The sequence below is a fragment of the Lemur catta genome, chromosome 5, assembly GCF_020740605.2.
Source record: "Lemur catta isolate mLemCat1 chromosome 5, mLemCat1.pri, whole genome shotgun sequence".
Classification (NCBI taxonomy): Eukaryota; Metazoa; Chordata; class Mammalia; order Primates; family Lemuridae; genus Lemur; species Lemur catta.
The window spans coordinates 85,716,087-85,733,121 of record NC_059132.1 but is presented as its reverse complement, the minus strand read 5'-3'; the positions used below and the strand labels follow the sequence as shown (position 1 = coordinate 85,733,121).

General features: G+C 41.9%; 1 protein-coding gene across 1 annotated transcript in view; it reads right to left on the bottom strand.

The window, feature by feature from the left end:
- TBC1D9 (TBC1 domain family member 9) overlaps positions 1 to 17,035 on the bottom strand; it is a 105,708-nt gene that overhangs the window by 46,139 nt on the left and 42,534 nt on the right. Inside the window, exon 2 of the mRNA XM_045552230.1 lies at positions 13,836 to 13,946. Within this exon, the coding sequence (XP_045408186.1) occupies positions 13,836 to 13,946 (111 nt within the window). The remainder of the gene's footprint in view (positions 1 to 13,835; positions 13,947 to 17,035) is intronic.

Below are 17,035 nucleotides of genomic sequence, written 5' to 3'. Positions count from 1 at the left end.
CTTAAAATGGGCATAAAATCACCCTCACTCACTTCAATTATGAATGAGATGTGAAAATGGACTGTCGCTGGGGAACTGCAGCCTGGCTCTCACCAGCACGGCTGCCTTGAAATGCAATGGGATGAGGTCATCCTTGCAGCCTCCTTCTGATCATTACATTTCAGTCAGTAATAAGAAGCATAAGTCACCTCACTCGGCAACCTCCAAACTTAAACAATCCTCGCCTTGCAGCATCTATAACCGTCACCCTGTTTTTTGCTCACAAGTGCAGGGCGTAACAGGCATGATGCCATCAGGATGTCGCTATAAAGATACTCGACTAAATTCCCTTAATAATTGTTAATGATCTTATAGAAAAGTAGTTTTTTACAGATCATCCATATGTCATATACATAAATTATATGCACTGTTCATTCCAGAACTAAAGAAGGATTTTGTGATTCCACTGATTCATGCTTCAGGATTCTCCTTAGATTTCTAGGTTATCTTTTAACTGATTTCTTTAAAGTGTCTTTTCTTTCCATCCTTTGTCACCAGTAATTCAAGAGATCTCAGAACCTCACTCTGATTCCTGACAGAGAGAGAAAGGCAGGAGACACAAACGTATCTTCAATTATACTCAGAACTATGGCAGCAGACCTAAAATTTCTTAGAGAATGAGAGGTATGCTTGAGAAATTTCAGATCCACTGTTTGAGAAAAGGCCAAACAAAACTGTAGAAAAACTTGCGCACAAACTCAAGGTGCTTTTGCTATTGTCTCACTCAACAACCATCAACACAGAAGACTTCTGTGACCAAATGTGTGTGGACGGTTCTCTCCACTACCAGGCAAGCAATCAGTTCTGCAGCGCAGACACCAACTGGGTGTCCTCCAATTTAATTCTGACACTTATCTAGCTGGAGATAGTGCCAGATCCCACAGGTTGAGGGCTCAGTCCCCAAGACTGTCCTCCTGCTACACCAGTAGCAAGTCCAAGCCTCCGGAACTTTGACCAGCTTCAAGTTGAGGTTCCCACAACTCCCTCTTTGGGTTTGATTAATTTGCTGAAGTGGCTCACAGAACTCAGGGAAACATTTACTTATAGGTGTCAGTTTATTATAAAGGATATTACAAGGATACAGGTGAAAAATTACATAAGGCAAGGCATGTAGGAAGGGGTGTGGAGCTTCCATGCTCTCTCCTGGGGCACCATCCTCCAAGAATCTCCCCATGTTCAGCTATCTGGAAGCTCCCCAAACTCTGTCCTATTGGGTTTTATGGAGGCTTCATTACATAGGCATGATTGATTAAACCATTGGCCATTGGTGATCAATTTAACCTTTGGGCCCCCCTCCTTTCCCCAGAGGTGAGGGGGGTGGGGAGAATAGGACTGAAAGTTCTCACTCTCTAATCCTGCCTTGGTCTTTTCAGGTGACCGGCCCCCCATCCTGAAGCTACCTAGGGGCTGCCAGCCCTCAATCAACTCATTAGCATACAAAAAAAACATCACTTTGGAGATTCTAAAGATTTTAGGAGTTATACACCAGGAAACTGGATCGAAGACCAAATATATATTTTACAATATCACAAAACAAAATCCACATTCACTTTCTTTTACTTTAAGACTAAACATCAAAATTGCCTACAAGGGATGTTTATGTAGAAGATAAAAGGCAGATTTAGTGGAGAGCAATGCTGTGAAAAGATTAAAGAATAGATTGCCTGCTCCTCTTCGTGGGCATTTTTCATGCTCACTCATCCCGGGCCATAGGCAACCACGTGTGAAAGCAATAGGATGACTGTACTAAAATGTCAGGGCAAAACCTGGGACTCAGGACATCTGGATACCCCTCCCTCTCTGCCAGCAGCCAGCTGGGTGACTTTAGTCAGATACTTAATCTCTGTCTCAAATGCTTTGCATGCAAAATGCAAATGGAGGAATAGAAAAAAAAAAAACAACAAAAAACTCTTACCCATCTCAGAGCAATGTTGTAAAAATCACAAGGGATAATGTCTGCAGATACACTTTGTAAAGTAGAAAATACTTTTCAAATGCAAAATACAATGCGTATTTGACATATTTAGGGAATGAGTCATTTTGAAATTTTCCAGAGAGCTTTAAAACATTTTAAACTTAAAAATTTTAAATACTAATTGAAAAATGTTCTGAGACATACTGAGCCCTATCTTGTCTGTAAGCAGGTCACTACCATCACTAGCTGTGATGCTGCAGATACAGATAAAGCCTCGTACAGAATAAATGCCAGCCATGTGCCCTCCACCTGGCTGTCCCATCTGTGTGTGTTGGCACTGGCAAATGTACTGCACCTCAGGGCAGAGGCACTCCCGGGACCCACGGTGAGATGGCGCAGGGACCCCTCTTAGGGGCTTGCCAGGCCCCTCAAGCATGGAAATTAAAAAAAAAAAAAAACTGTTAGGGTGGAAAGCTTAGTAGGTGGTCACAGTGTAGGTGGAGAAAGATTTCTCACACAGAGATTAAGATATATAAGTAAAATTTATTTTATCCTTTAGGAGGACAAAGAGAATGAGAGAGAGAGAAAGAGAGAGAGAGAGAGAGAGAGAGAGAGAGAGAGAGAGAGAGAGAGAGAGAGAAGGGCGGTGGGGAGAGCATGGCATCCCAAAGAAAGAGAAGGGAGATGCCAGCAGCTGGCCAGGTGGCTTTCTGCTTTTGTAGGGACAAAGAGAAAAATAGTAATTGTTGTGAAGTAATGAGCAGGCAGTCCGGAGACGTCAAGTTGTCTTTCTTGCTTCTTCTCTGTTCCTGGAGACTTGGTTATCTCTGAGATGTGGTCAGGCCCCTGAGATACGGTTTTGGGCAGGAAACAAAGGCCTGGAGTCTACCTGCGGAAGTCTGATCTGGGAGCTTCCCAGGAACACCTTTAGGCTACAGAAACAAATCCTAAAGGCTGTGAGCTGGTGACCTTAAAGAGAAAGATTTACATTTCTTTTCTGTTGGCTCTTTTGGGACATTTGTGAAAATAAGAGTCCCAGCAGGTTGCTGGCTAGCTTGGGAGAGCTCAAGATTGATCTTTAGCCCTTATTAGAAAATTGGGGGATTCAAGCCACACTAGCAGAAACCATCCTGAGTCCCTTCAGGGAAAGTTCCAGGCACCCGGCTAGCCTTAAAATATAAAGGGGAACAACAACCATCCTCTAGACTAGCCACAGTCAGGAGGTGCTCTGGTTCCCTGTGGAAATTTAACATAAATTCTTGAGTTCTTTTTCAGAAAACCCCACTGGATGGAAAATGCAGATAAGCGGGAACTGAGGAACTGAACTCTGATTGCTATTTTATGCTCTAAATTTCACCCCGAGGGGCCTGTCACACCCATTTTAACATTCCTTTCCACTAATTTAAGAATCTCAGAATTTACCTATACTACCCTCCCCGCCCACCACCCCCACTTCAAGATATCCTGCCTTCGGGGGGCCAGGACAATGTATCGCCTCTATGTATTGATTTGCAATTTTGCCTGTCCAAAGTACACCCCTGTCTTTAAAAACCCTGACATGTAAGCCATCTAAGTGTTAGGTGACTGTACTCCTTGCTTGGCGCCCTGCAGTAAAGTTTTTTCCTCCAGCTGCAACGCTCAGCTTCAGTGTTTGGCTCTGCTGCAACTGGTGAGCAGACCCCAGTTTGGTTCGGTAATAACGGGACTGAGCTGCAGATACATCAGGCACAATTCGCAGCCTCTGCTTTTTGCCTCTCATCTGCCCCTGCCTATGTTGATCACGGATGTGCCTTCCAGAGGCTCAGCCTTGGGTCAGCCAAGGCAGTCTGGCTCTTCACTGGTATCTCACCAACCCCTGCCCTTTACCAGATCCTCACACCAGGTCCTTGACTTTTAGAGTCTCTGTTACAGTGGTCATAGAATCCAACCCCACCACCTCAGCTCAAGCTCACTGTTCCCTGGTTGTCACGGATAGAAAAGCCCATCCACTGCAAGACCAACAGTAGAATAGCTGTGCCTTCAGCTTTGCACATGCTGCCTTCAAAGTGTTCTCTAGGCACATATTCATATATGTACATGCTCATCCCCTGCCCACACGCCCACAGTAGAGATTGTTTGTGCGTGCATGTGCGCACTCAGCAAACCTTCACTCATGCCTCCGACCTGCACAGGCATGGCGATGTGTCTTCCCCACCTCATGTTCGAATAGTCATCTGAGTATGCTTGTATTGGACTTCAGGTTTACTATCGCCATTGTTTCCCCACCTGTTGCCTCCTCTGCTGCCCCAGGACCTCCTGCCCTCCACCCTGCCCACTGTCCATCATTTCCGTAATCCCTACCTTCCGCCCCCAACGCCGTGTTCATCACTGGCTCTTTTCTGTACTGCTCACTGCCAGGGATGTGACACCCACATTCCTGTCTTCACTTACCACCACTGGCCCCAGACCCATTGTTGCTGCTTGTGCTGTGTCTGTTTTGCCTTCTCTCGTTATTTCTCCCACACTTGTCAGTGTCACATGAAAAGCCTGGCTTGTTGGAGTCGTCACCAGCCACTCCCTGCTCCCATGTAGAGGAGAGGTGCCGGGACTGACTGTAAATCTCAGTATCTTTGGGTCTTCAACTCTTTTAGTGTACTCAGCGCTTTGGGCCTGCTCCTGTACAGCCAAACAGGTTTTGGAGGTTTCTTCTGGCTACATCCAAACCCAAGATACCAAGAGTTCCAGAAGACTGGATTTCAGATAAGAACTTTGCATATCATTATATGAAACCATTCTTATCACATACTATTTGAGGGAAGAAAAAGACAAATGCCATCAGTCAACAGTAGCTTTAGGAATTGAACTATGGATTCCTACCTATACCCACCAGACACTTTCCAGGGAGAATAATGTAAAATCACCTTCTACATTTGCATTTGCTGCACAAATGCACAGACAAACTCTAAATGCACAAAGAATCAGCGAGGATAGGTGGTTCTGGCTCCAGGTTCTGGTGACTAGCAGTATGAGGATAAGGCAGGATCGGATTCACTTCCTCCAATAGACCAGACAAATTCTGAAGATGCTCGTCCAGTAAAAAATATTTCTGGCAGCAGGTGGTATATGTCTTACCCCAGAACAAACAAAAGGTTAAAGTTACCTCTCAGAGATAACAGAGCTAATGTCATTTTTTCTGGACCACCCTATAGGAACCAGGAAGACTCCAAAGGAAATATGTCTGGATCCTCAGTGTTTCTCATAAATGGCTCTTTCATTTCTCAAGAAAGTAAGTACAAGTGCTGCAATGATTGAGGTCTTAGAATGTTTTGTTTTTGTTATTTAAAGTGAGATCATATGCAGCTCTTTTGTCATGGCTCTGAAAAGGAACCGGTCTGCTTACACAGCACTTTGAGCAAACTGTGTTAAGATGATCAGAAGACAAAGAAAGGGCCGTTTTTCTGGAAAGGCCCCATTTACAAAGATACAGCAGGAAAAACAAGCTGACCTGACTGTGTAATCAGCTGGAACAACAAAGCAAGCTGGTGTCCAGTGTGAGAATCCTTCAGGAAAACCAAGTTACAGCGTTCTGCTGTGGTAAAAACTAGATCAGCAGATGTAATGGGCTAAAGGTTACTTAGACATTAATTTCTGAAAAATGAGAATCTTTACCATTTAGAGCAGTTCTTTAAAATAATGGCCACAGGCTCTATGTATACATCTGGGCAAATTTTAAATGGTACCTATGATGATGAAAACTACTACATCATCCTAGTCTAATTTCTCGCCTAGTTTGAGATCTATCTTAAAGCACCGGAAGTCTACTTGAAATAAAAAGAAAGAAGTATTAAGATAGACCCACAAAATAATTCTATTATATCTGGTTTCTGAGGATTAAGAACAAAGGCTTAAGGCCCCACCTATAGCTGTTTGGTGGATATTTCTTTTGTGATGCATGATTAATAATACATTTTATTTGTAAGACTGCAGAACTTGAGAAAAATCTATACTCCAGAATAACTAAAATAGTAAATTCTCACTGATTGTAACTGTGTGTATGCACATGTGTAGGGAGATATTTGTAATGTGCATACAAAAATAAAAACCACACATGACACAGCACAAAACAAAACAAAACAAAAACCAGCTAAACTTTCCAGGGATTAAAAAGCAACCAACCTAGTTTTCAGGTTCAGAACAGGCTTCTGAGCTGATCCAGTCTTTAAATTAATAGCACTTGAATCTACTTAAATAAAGGGAAAAAAACGAAGAAATCATCTGTTATGTGGCTTTGTCCAAATACAACCTTAGCCACAAAGACGATAATTTCAAAGTTTAAATACCAAATGAAAGCAAGAATAATAGCCAACACACTGGAGTCACACTTAACCTGTTCCTCTGTTTACAAAGCCATCACTGGACTTTCTACACCCAGAAAAATTACAAACTTGCATTTGGAGAGGGCAAAAGACAAGACCCAAAAATAACGTGGTGATTTGAAACATTTTTAGAAACAAAAGGGAAATCTACTTTTTCCAAATACACATCTAATTAAAGTCATAATTATGAACAGGTTAAATACGATGATAATGATAATGTTCTTTATTATATGTGCTTAGCAAGGCCAGCTGCCACACTTTATTGACTTATTGAATATAATCTCACAACAGTCCTATGAGTAGGTCCAGTGATAATCCCTTTTATAAATGAGGACAGGCTTTCACATTTCTCTGAAATCAAATCCAGATTTTTTCTAGCTCCAAAACCTATGCTCTTAACTGTACAGTTTGCCATCTCCTAACATACTTTACAAGTGCGGTTATTATGAATAGAGGCTAGATTATATGGAGTAATCAGGAGCCTGGTTAGCAGGGAGGCAATATTATATAATACTTCAGATCATAAACTTTGATGTCAAAAAGTACACCTGATTTCAAACACCCACAATGCCACATACTAGCTTTAGGGGCCTTGGGTGGGTTACTTAACCTCTTTGTGCTTCAGATTTCTCATCTGTAATATGTAGGTAATAACACTTACCACACTGGTTTGTGCTGGAGATTAAGTCAGACAATAATATATGGAAAGTCCTTAGCATAGGCCTAGAACATAGCACTAAACAGTTACTTTTGCTATTATAAGCAGCAAAACACAAAGACCCCATCTTGAAATGTGATTCAGAAAATAGTTCTAACTTCTCATGGCAGGACACAAAACCAGCTGCTTAACTACTGCCTGAATAATATACATTCAGCAGAAATCTCGCTGGCCCTGGCACCCTTAGGTTTGATTGTAAAGGGTACATATTACATGCCTAGAACTCCTTGTGTAACTATTATAAGTATTGACATAACTCTGCTTATAATCTCTCATAGGTCATAATAGTATGATCATAGCTTTCTAATCACTTTGAGAAAAGAGAGCCCTAGGTAATTCATTTGACCTTGGTAGCTAAGAATCAGTGGTTGACATTATTTTACTTAAGTGCCACAGCACTCTCCTACCCAGATGGAGGGAATGTAAATGCCTATCTTTCTGGAGAGTAATTGGGCTAGAAATATTAAATATATGCATATTCTTTAATTCAACATTGCTACTTCCATAAATTTATACTAAGGTGACAATTAAGAGAATGTGTAAAGATTTTGTTAGGAGGATATTCACTAAGCTTGTTCAAAATGCAATAATATTAGGAGAAAATCCCTAGATTTCCAAAAATAGTACATTGATTAGATAATTTGTGTTATATACATAATAAAATATCTACCTATTAAAATTGGTGTCATAGAAATAAATACATTTTATTGAAAGCTTATGGAAAGTTATTTTCATTAAATACTGTTTTCATTTTTATTTGCTACTTTTTTTTTTTGAGACAGAGTCTCACTTTGTTGCCCGGGCTAGAGTCAGTGCCGTGGCGTCAGCCTTGCTCACAGCAACCTCAAACTCCTGGGTTTAAGCGATCCTACTGCCTCAGCCTCCCGAGTAGCTGGGACTACAGGCATGCGCCACCATGCCCAGCTTTTATTTGCTTTTAAATGTTATATATATTTTATATAAGTAGTGTGTATACAGAGCATATACATAGTGTATATAAACATATATATTACATACAGATATATATAAAATATATAAAGTATATTATATACTTTTTAAAGTCTGGAAGGTGATGATTTGAGATGTGGCATTATATAGTTTTTTCCTTTTTATTCTTTTTCCTTATCTATAGTTTCTAATTTTTGCAATGAAGATGTATTGCTTGAAGAATAAAGAGCAAGTTTTTTTGTTTGCTTTTTTAACCTGCTGTGTTCCCAAGGACACGAGAAACTATTCTGGAGGTATGCAGACCAAGAAAGGATCATAAAAATACTCACGAACTTTCACATTATGTCTCTCTTATGTGGAAGGCAATGAAATGACCCAACGTGTTCTCTGTCTACTGTGGGGAATAATAGCAAGAGCAGAATCTATTAGCAATCTCTGATTAAACTCTGACTCTTACCAGCTGCTGCCTAAAAGAATGTTTAATCATAAAAGCTCGCATGGTGCCACTTAAAAAGTCCTGGGATGGGAGTGGGGAGACCTGAGGACTTGGTATGAGCTGCACACTGTTAGGTCTGGAGCCGGGAGGGAGACACACGAAGCCTCCTGTGTGGCAAAATGCTGTTTATTTTGAGCATCTGGGTGCAGATGGGTGGAGGCCTGAGGGAGGGGAGGAAGGGGAAGGCCTTGGGTTTTATAGAGGGTTTGGGGGGAAGGAGTGAGCAACACCTGCAGAGATAGGGGAGGAGAGTACCTTCTTCCTTATCAGTGGGGACAGGAATGCCAGCCTTGCTGCAGCCGTCTGTGGTGGGAGTCAGATTTACAACCTCCAGACTCTCCAGACTCCTGCGGCTTTTGTTTCACAGGCATTACGATCACTACCTAAGTTTTCCATTAACCGCATTACGTCCTATACATACTTTTCGGGGTTCCTGCCCGGAACAAACCTAACACACACAACTAGCTATAACTAGGATGCAAACTCAGGCAATTCACTTTGCCTCTGTATCTTATTAAACTAAGAGGGGCAGACGAGATGATAGCTGTTGTGTCTTTCACTTCTGAAACAGAATGACCCTCTAGCCAGATGAGATTCTGGAAGGGTAAAGTAAAGGCAAACTGAATCAATGGGCAGCCAAATCAAAGCACTGCTCAGTGCTGCCTTATCGGTGAGCTGTTGGTCAAACACATCCCCTCCACTCCGTGTCCTTCATTAGCTCTGTTTGAAGTTCAGATGTATCCAGAGGGAACTGTCAACAGCTCCTTCTTTCTCTTTCTCTCTAATTCTTTTCCCAAGCTGTCCCAGAATGCCTTTCTTTAGACAACATCCTTGAAATTACCTGCATTTCTATGTGTCCATGTTCCCATTGAGATTGTATAACTCTTCTTACTGTTAGAACCTTCCTGTTCTTATAATGGAGAGAGAGCCCAATGGGGTACCCTTTTCCTTTTGCCCACTGAGGGCCAAGGGGGACAAATGACTGGGGTGTCTTCTGCCTCTGGAGTGCCACGTCCAAGTCACCATCTGTTGGGGGCATACTTGCACCTGTTTAGTACTTTAAGGTGAGCCCAGGTGCAAAATACCAGTCAATTGACTGCTAAGCCAGGAGTGCCAGAATTGAATTGTCGGTGTACAGTATAACCAGCTCAACAAACTGGCTGGAAATTCCCACAGAACTGCTTCCTTTATGTTCTTAGAGACGGCACAAAGTACAACTTACTGTGCAAAGCACTAAGCAAAATGTTCTTCTGTAGGCTAGAATTGCTGGCCCAATGGCACATCAACAAAAGAGAACAGAGACTGCATTTTGTGTTCTAGTGAAAAGAAAGTGTCATGATTTAGGAAAGGTTTTGGCTCCCTTTCCCACTTAAAGTTCTCAATGCCAAGGAAATGTAAACAATCGATTTCTTCAAGTCAATCTGGATAGACCATTAGAAGATAATAAAAAGAAGCGTATGAAAATAATGTCTCACCAAATAACTCTTGCTCCCCTTGCTTTCTGTATGGTCATATTGCCAAAGGCCAGGTGATTATTATACTGGCAATAAGTTACACTAGGTTGGAAAAATTCCTCCTGCTTGGTTTCATGTGGTTCAAGGCTAATGCAAATAATACAACTAGGATCTACCACGAAGACTACTGCTGTAACAGAGGGAATGGCCTAGGAAAAAAAAGGGCAAAAATATTTTCTGTCTCTTTAACACATCCTCCACTCCTTTTTGAGAACTAAAACCTGCAACCCTGCCTCCAGCCAGTGGTTGGGAGAAGCAGCTAAGTCTTTTGATATTTGTGCTAAAAGAGATGGCTCAGCCAGGACCTGGTAAAGGGAGGTCCTGGGTGGAGGTCAGGGGATTGTCTTCAGTGGGAGATGGGAGGATGGGAATCATCAACTATAGTTGAGCAGTAACTGCCTGAAGCTAAGAACCCATCCTTTAAAAGCTCTGTATTTCTGCTTATTATTAGGATGATGGAATTTCAGACAGGAGTCTCTGGAGATCCTCCTGCTTTGCTGGCAAAGTATTAAAATGTCTCTTTCCTTCCTCCTCAAACCGCTTGTCCTCGGTTCTTCTGATGTGGCCTCGTGGACGAGTGCTGAGCTTTCAGTAACACTGCTGATCTGTAGCAAGTGGTCTATGTCAAGATATTAATGGGAAATGTTCCCTTTAATTCAGTCTATGCTTATTGAAGATTTACAAGGCACACGACAAAAACAAGGTTTAGAGAATAAGGTTTTATAATCCTGTAGATTCTACAAGGCAGTGAATTAGCCTCACCCAATTTTCTGCAGAAGTTTATCTTACAGCAACAATTCATGAAATTCAAGCAAATTAAAACCTTGTAGCCTATTTTTTCTACTACATACTAACTTTGTAGTTTATTAAAAGAAACATTAAAATTACAAACAGAAAGGTCAAAATATAAAAAGAATCTTATGGCAGCAGCTTTCACTCTTAAAATCTTCTCATGAAAGGGAGCCAGTAAATTTGGATTTTAAACAGAAATTGATGAGAAAGAATAATTAATGGATGAATGGGACTTTCACAACAGTTGTCACTTCCACTGACTCCTCCATAAGGAAATTCCAGAGCTATGTCTATGGGTAATCAATACATACAAAAGCTAAACCATTCTGAGTTTATCATAATGAGATAATGCCATTTTGATAGGCATTACTAGGAAAATAAAAGTACATCTCTTTGGCGTATAAATTATACCATCAGCATTTACAGTGTAGTGTTCCTTAGCCTGGCTCAGCAAATAATTCAGGAATAACTCAGCTTTGTAAGTCCCAGTTCTACCCCATAAGAGTATTTGTAGGAAGATCTGCTTCGTAGAGTGCCAAAGCCCAAGAAACTGACTGAGGAGTTGTAATGTCAGGCAACGACATTATTAATATAAATATCAATGACAAAAATGGTGACTGCTGATGGGTAGAAGGAGAGTCCCAGAGGCACAAACCAGTTCCTCACAGCACCATGAATTGAGCAGGGAAGACCAGGAGCCTGGAGGGATGTAATGAGAGACCTGAGGGCTGGGGAAGAGGCAGGGGGCAATTCCCCACCTCCCAAGGATCTCACAAACAGCTGGGCACCAGGAGTGGGACTGCTGGAAGGTGGGTGCAACCGAGGCCACAGGGTCCCTTCCACACTGTCATCAAGTTGAGTGGTTCAGTGGCTTTCCCTGATTTTAACTTCCTTTCTCTTTACTTCATTACTGGCTGGCTATGAAACACTATTCTAGCTTGTTTTCCCCTAGAATGTGATGCTTTCCCACCCAGCTACCACAGGCCACTTGGCTCTGCACCTTCTACAGTTTCCCTTCGCAGTGAGTCAACTTGCACAGGTGGCTGGAGTGCTGTCTTCCCTAAGCCTGGGTTGCACCGGGAAGTCTGTCTTCAGCGTCTCAGCTTCCCTCTTCTGTTACCCTTTATCCCCTCCTCTCATTCCCATCCTTCACTTTTAGAAGAGTTTTTCCAATTCCCTAAACCCTGAAGCCCTCATTCACAGGCATACATAAATGAGAGTTATAGTCTATTGTCTCTCATGGGGCTGTTTGCATCTCAACCAGAGTAAGTTTAAAGGGATATAGCTACAGTTAGAATTTCAAGTACCACTAAATCCTCAAGGGAGCATCACCAGGGCACTGGAGCTTTCCAGCAGCCCGAAATCACACTCAGACAAGTTGCTCTATTTATGTAGAAGGCTGGCCTATATTCTTCCGGTATTTAGTCGGGCACCCAGCATCAAATGGAAATGTACGGTACTTGTTCACAGTGGCCTGTAATTGACTATTTACTTGTATCCTCACTAGACTGTAAGCTCCTCAAGAGCAGAGACCAAATCTAATTGTCTTCATATTTTCAGATCCCAGTATAGCACTTCCTACCAAGTAAAGATCAATTTAAAAAATGAATGAAGTCAACTAAAAAAACCTGCCAATGGCCAAAACTGGAAGAATTTGAGCAAAGAATAGAGCAGTATTGGATTATAACCCAGAATACAAAATAAATAATTGAATAAATTAATAAATGAGGGAGAAGAGACAAAACTACTTAAGAATTTCCAACAAATTATGATGATACTCTACCCTAAAGGAGAGAGAGAACCCCCCTCCCCCCACTATTTAATTGTGGACTGTGCATAGTGATTTCCTTCCAAAGAGTATAGTGTGAAAAGAGGAGAACGGAGTAACTGTACGGTAGAGAGACCTGAAAACCACTATATCAGGCAGGTGATCAAGGACATCAGCAGTCATAACTCATGTGGATAATATATACACTTGACATGACGAGACAAAATGACACATTACCTCTGTGATCTTCCTCCACTCCAGTCTAATCATGAGAAAAATATCAGACAAATTCCAATAGAGGAGCATTCTACAATAATATACGTGACTAGTGTCTTGCAAAATTATCAAGATTATCCTAAATAAGGAAAGTCCGAGAAACTCCCAGAGTCAAGAGGAGTCTAAAGGGTTATGACAACTAAATATAATATGGTACACTGGATGGGATGCAGAAAATTAGGAAACACTAAGGAAATCTGAATAAACTATGGACTTTACTTAGTAACAATGCAACAATACTGGTTCATTAATTGCAACAAATGTACCACACTAAGATGTTAATAACAGTGGAAACTATGGGGGGTATAAAAACAAAAAAATCAAGTAGAGGCAAAAAAATTAAAATTAAAAAAATTGTTCTTTCAGTGCCCTTGCTTTTCCTATGGTTATTTTAAAAGCCACATGCAACAAATAACTAATAAATAACTTGGCCATTTTGGATTGGAAATTCTTGTGAGAGATCCAGTAATAGCAAGATTGCTTACCACCATTTTAAGCCCAGCACAGCATTACAGATTATCATCAGGAGAAATAAACAATCCCTACTCAGGAAGTACTGTTAGGATATACTTAGTATTTATTTAATATATACAAGTATTCCACATGGTCCTCTTCATTTCCCAGCTTCCTTTGCAGCTATACTGGGGCCATGTGACTACTTCTAGCCAATGAAGCGTGAGTAGAACGGACTGTGGAGTGTGGCACTTCATGGCCAAGGAAGTTAAACGCACGTGTGCTCCAACCTCCCACTCTTTTGGAGGCCTTGTGTTCTAGAGGGTGTCACTACAGATGAAGGAGGCGACATGATCCAAACAGGACTTTAGCAGAGTGAGAAAGAACTTACTGTGTTAAGCCATTGAGACTTTGAGTTCATGTGTTGAAATGGCTAAGGTTAACTACCCTCAAATACCAGTGATTGCACTTAACAAGTACACATTCCTTCCCAACGAACAGAAGATTATTAATCCTAACATTTCTCTGTAAGCTCGTGTATTTCAGAATACTGCTACTTACCACAGGCAATGGTCCAATAGACCAGAGAGTCCGGAGTCTGGTACAGGATTCGGTAAGGAGCGACCCGGGCACTGGAGTCCAACACGACATCAAGTGTACCCACCAGGAGGCCTGAGGGTGGAAAATGGGGAGAGACAGGTAAGGATTTCCTTTGTATTTTCCCAAATTCCCAAGGGCAGTGTGACTGTGCCCCTTCTGTTGGTTCTTCTAACAACCCCATCTCCCACTGCAATGTGCCTTGAGAAAATTTCCTATCAGGCATGATAATGCTGGCTTTACACTGTGTGTTCCAACAGACTCCAGGAGAAACTGCACAAGCTGAAAAATAAAGTCTGCTGGTTTCAAAAATATGGAAGGTGGCTGGGCACAGTGGCTCACACCTGTAATCCTAGCACTCTGGGAGGCCGAAGCAGAAGGATCACTTGAGTTCCAGAGCTCAAGACCAGCCTGAGCAAGAGCGACACCTCATCTCCACTAAAAATAGAAAAAAAAGTAGCCAGACATGGTGGCTCATGCCTGTAGTCCCAGCTCCTCGGGAGGCTGAGGCAGGAGGATCACTTAAGCCTAGGACTTTGAGGTTGCAGCGAGCTATGATGACACCACTGCACTCTACCCAGGGCAACAGAGCGACACTCTGTCTCAAAAACAAACAAACAAAACCAACAACGGAAGGCTAACAAAGCTCCTAGCACAGTCCCTGGCATATATTTATGAATGTCTGTTTAAAATAAAAATTTGCAAAGGATTAAGCACTTGTATGTTGGGGGTCTCTGCTTTATCTACTTTAATGCCTGATGTGTTTTTATTTTCCCCTTTTCACCTAAAAAACAAATCCTTAAATTGAGTAACCTGACAAAATCGCAAGAACCAGTCATGTATTAATATACATGATTCAGTTGGCCAGGCTGCCCCACTTGTTATTTTAATCTGTCCCACTTTCCTTTTGTATTTAAAAAATTAGTACGATTCAGCTCAGCAAACACTAATTAAGTTCCTACTATGTGCAAGTCTAACCCTGTGGGCATAAAGTTGAAGAAGGACAGAGTCCGTAGGGCATTTATAATCCAGTGGAGGAGAAGGCCAAGCAGTGCTTACGTGCTATGTTTAGGAGAGAGCAAGGGCCCTGCAACAGAAGGATCTTCCCATCTCAACAGTAGAGTCCTTTGCCACTTTTTATCATCAGTCATGATACCCAGGGAAAATGGATCCTCGTCCCATACTCTAATAATGCAGGAATAAGGCTGAGGATCAGGACGTGCAATTTGGGTAGCATAAAGTTGAATTCTCTGAGTCGGGAACCTCATGATCCACTTATTCACAGCTGACCAGGCCCTTGGGGAAATTTGCTCACATTTTCCTAGTCCAAACAAGCCTGGCTGTTCAGCAAATGAAGTTAGCAACTTATTTGTGAGAAATACAAATGCCCAGTATACCAATGCTCACTCAAGAAGAGGCAGTGCCTTCTCTTTCCAGGAGGGAAGCTGACAAGGAAAAGGAATTGAAGAGCAGAAGGCAGCTCAGTGATCCAAGCCGGAAGGTGCCTCTAAGGAGAAGTCTACCAGATGACCTGGCGGAGGCACTCCAGCCGTGCAGCAGACGCACGATCCTGTTCCTCACTCAGCAAGCCTTTTTCAGTATTCCAAGCCAAGTTGTCAGGTACAGTGATGACAGCAAAAGGATTCTGACAGCTTCAAACTGAGAGCCTGTCATCAGTGCAGATTTCTCTGTTAACCACCTTTTAACCACACTGAGCTGGGATTAGACACCAAGCATCTTCTACACGATTCTGAAATAACACATATGCACTAAGGTAGAATAAACTAGATCCCTTAATTGGCAGGATGAATCCAAATAATTAAATTCCCACAATTTAAATGCCCATAATGACTCCAAAGCTGAATGGAATCTAGCACAGAGCAGGGCTTGTACTCAGAAGGACCAATTAGGAACTTAGACCAGTTGAATAATTTCAGGGCCAGACACTTCATTTCCGAAGCCTTGGTTTTCTCAAGTGCCAAATGAGGACAATACCACCACCACAGGATTGTTTCTGGAGACCGAAGACAATAGGACTTAGGGGTGGCAGGCTATTGGGAATGAGAGGTTAGGCCACCTGCCTAGGATCTACCAAGACATGCCTTTAACTTAATTTTACTTTTATTTAGATTTCATGTTTATTGAGGATGGCTTTGGGATGGAACTGATGGTGGTTAGACTTGGGAGGCAGAGGCTAAAGGCCCCAGCCTCTTGCTCTGTCACTGTTGAAACTAACTAGCACACTGGAAGCCACCAACTTCGGTGTCTGCCATCAGGGCACTGAAGCCTTCGTGAGTGCAGGCTTCTCGTGAAGTTGTGCTGGATGTGGCCCACAGATTCTTCTGAAAATGTTACCCCCAGTACCTTTTGCTGTGTTGTTTTGTAATAATGTATTATGGTTTTGTTCTGACCGTACTGAATAATACCTTGATAAACACAGGACCACTGAAATGCACTTCCCTCCTCTCTGGCAGCCTGAGGTCATGGAAAGAACTAGTCAATTCGTGTTCAGAAGAGCTCAGTTCTGGCTCTCACTTTGTTACAACTAGTTCTGTGGAGTGGGACAGGCCATTTAACTTCTCGTCGCTTTGATTCCCTCAACTGTAAAGTGATTGTAATAGCACTTGGCTGTCTAAACTAGGCTTATTAATTGAGAAGCCTAAGTGAGGTAGACCATGGGGAAGTCCTCCAGTTGTCCTTGGTCTCTGTCCAAGGGCAAGGAATCCATTTAGATTAACTCCAAACCACAGTGACCATTAGCTGACCTGAACACACCAGAAAAAAAAAAAACCACTTTTGCTAAAGTGGAAATTAACTCATTTGTTTGCTCTGACCTGTATGAAATACATTAAAAATAAAATTCTTCAAGCCTGCAAAGTTTTCCAAGGGGGTAGATTTCCACATAATGTCATATATATGCGTATTTGTTTGCTTTACTGTGACTCAGGCTTAATACAAAGACCTCTGAATATTTTTCAGTTATCTACAGATAGAAGAGTAGATTAACAGGAAACATAGAAAATAGTGCTAGCTGAGAAAACTGGATTTCCTTCTATGTTAACTAGAACTACAAATGTATTACCGATGATAATTCAGTGTTTGTACTACCTCTCTCTTCTTGAATCAAAAGAAGAAATAAAACTCTTAAAACTACCGGAAGTGCC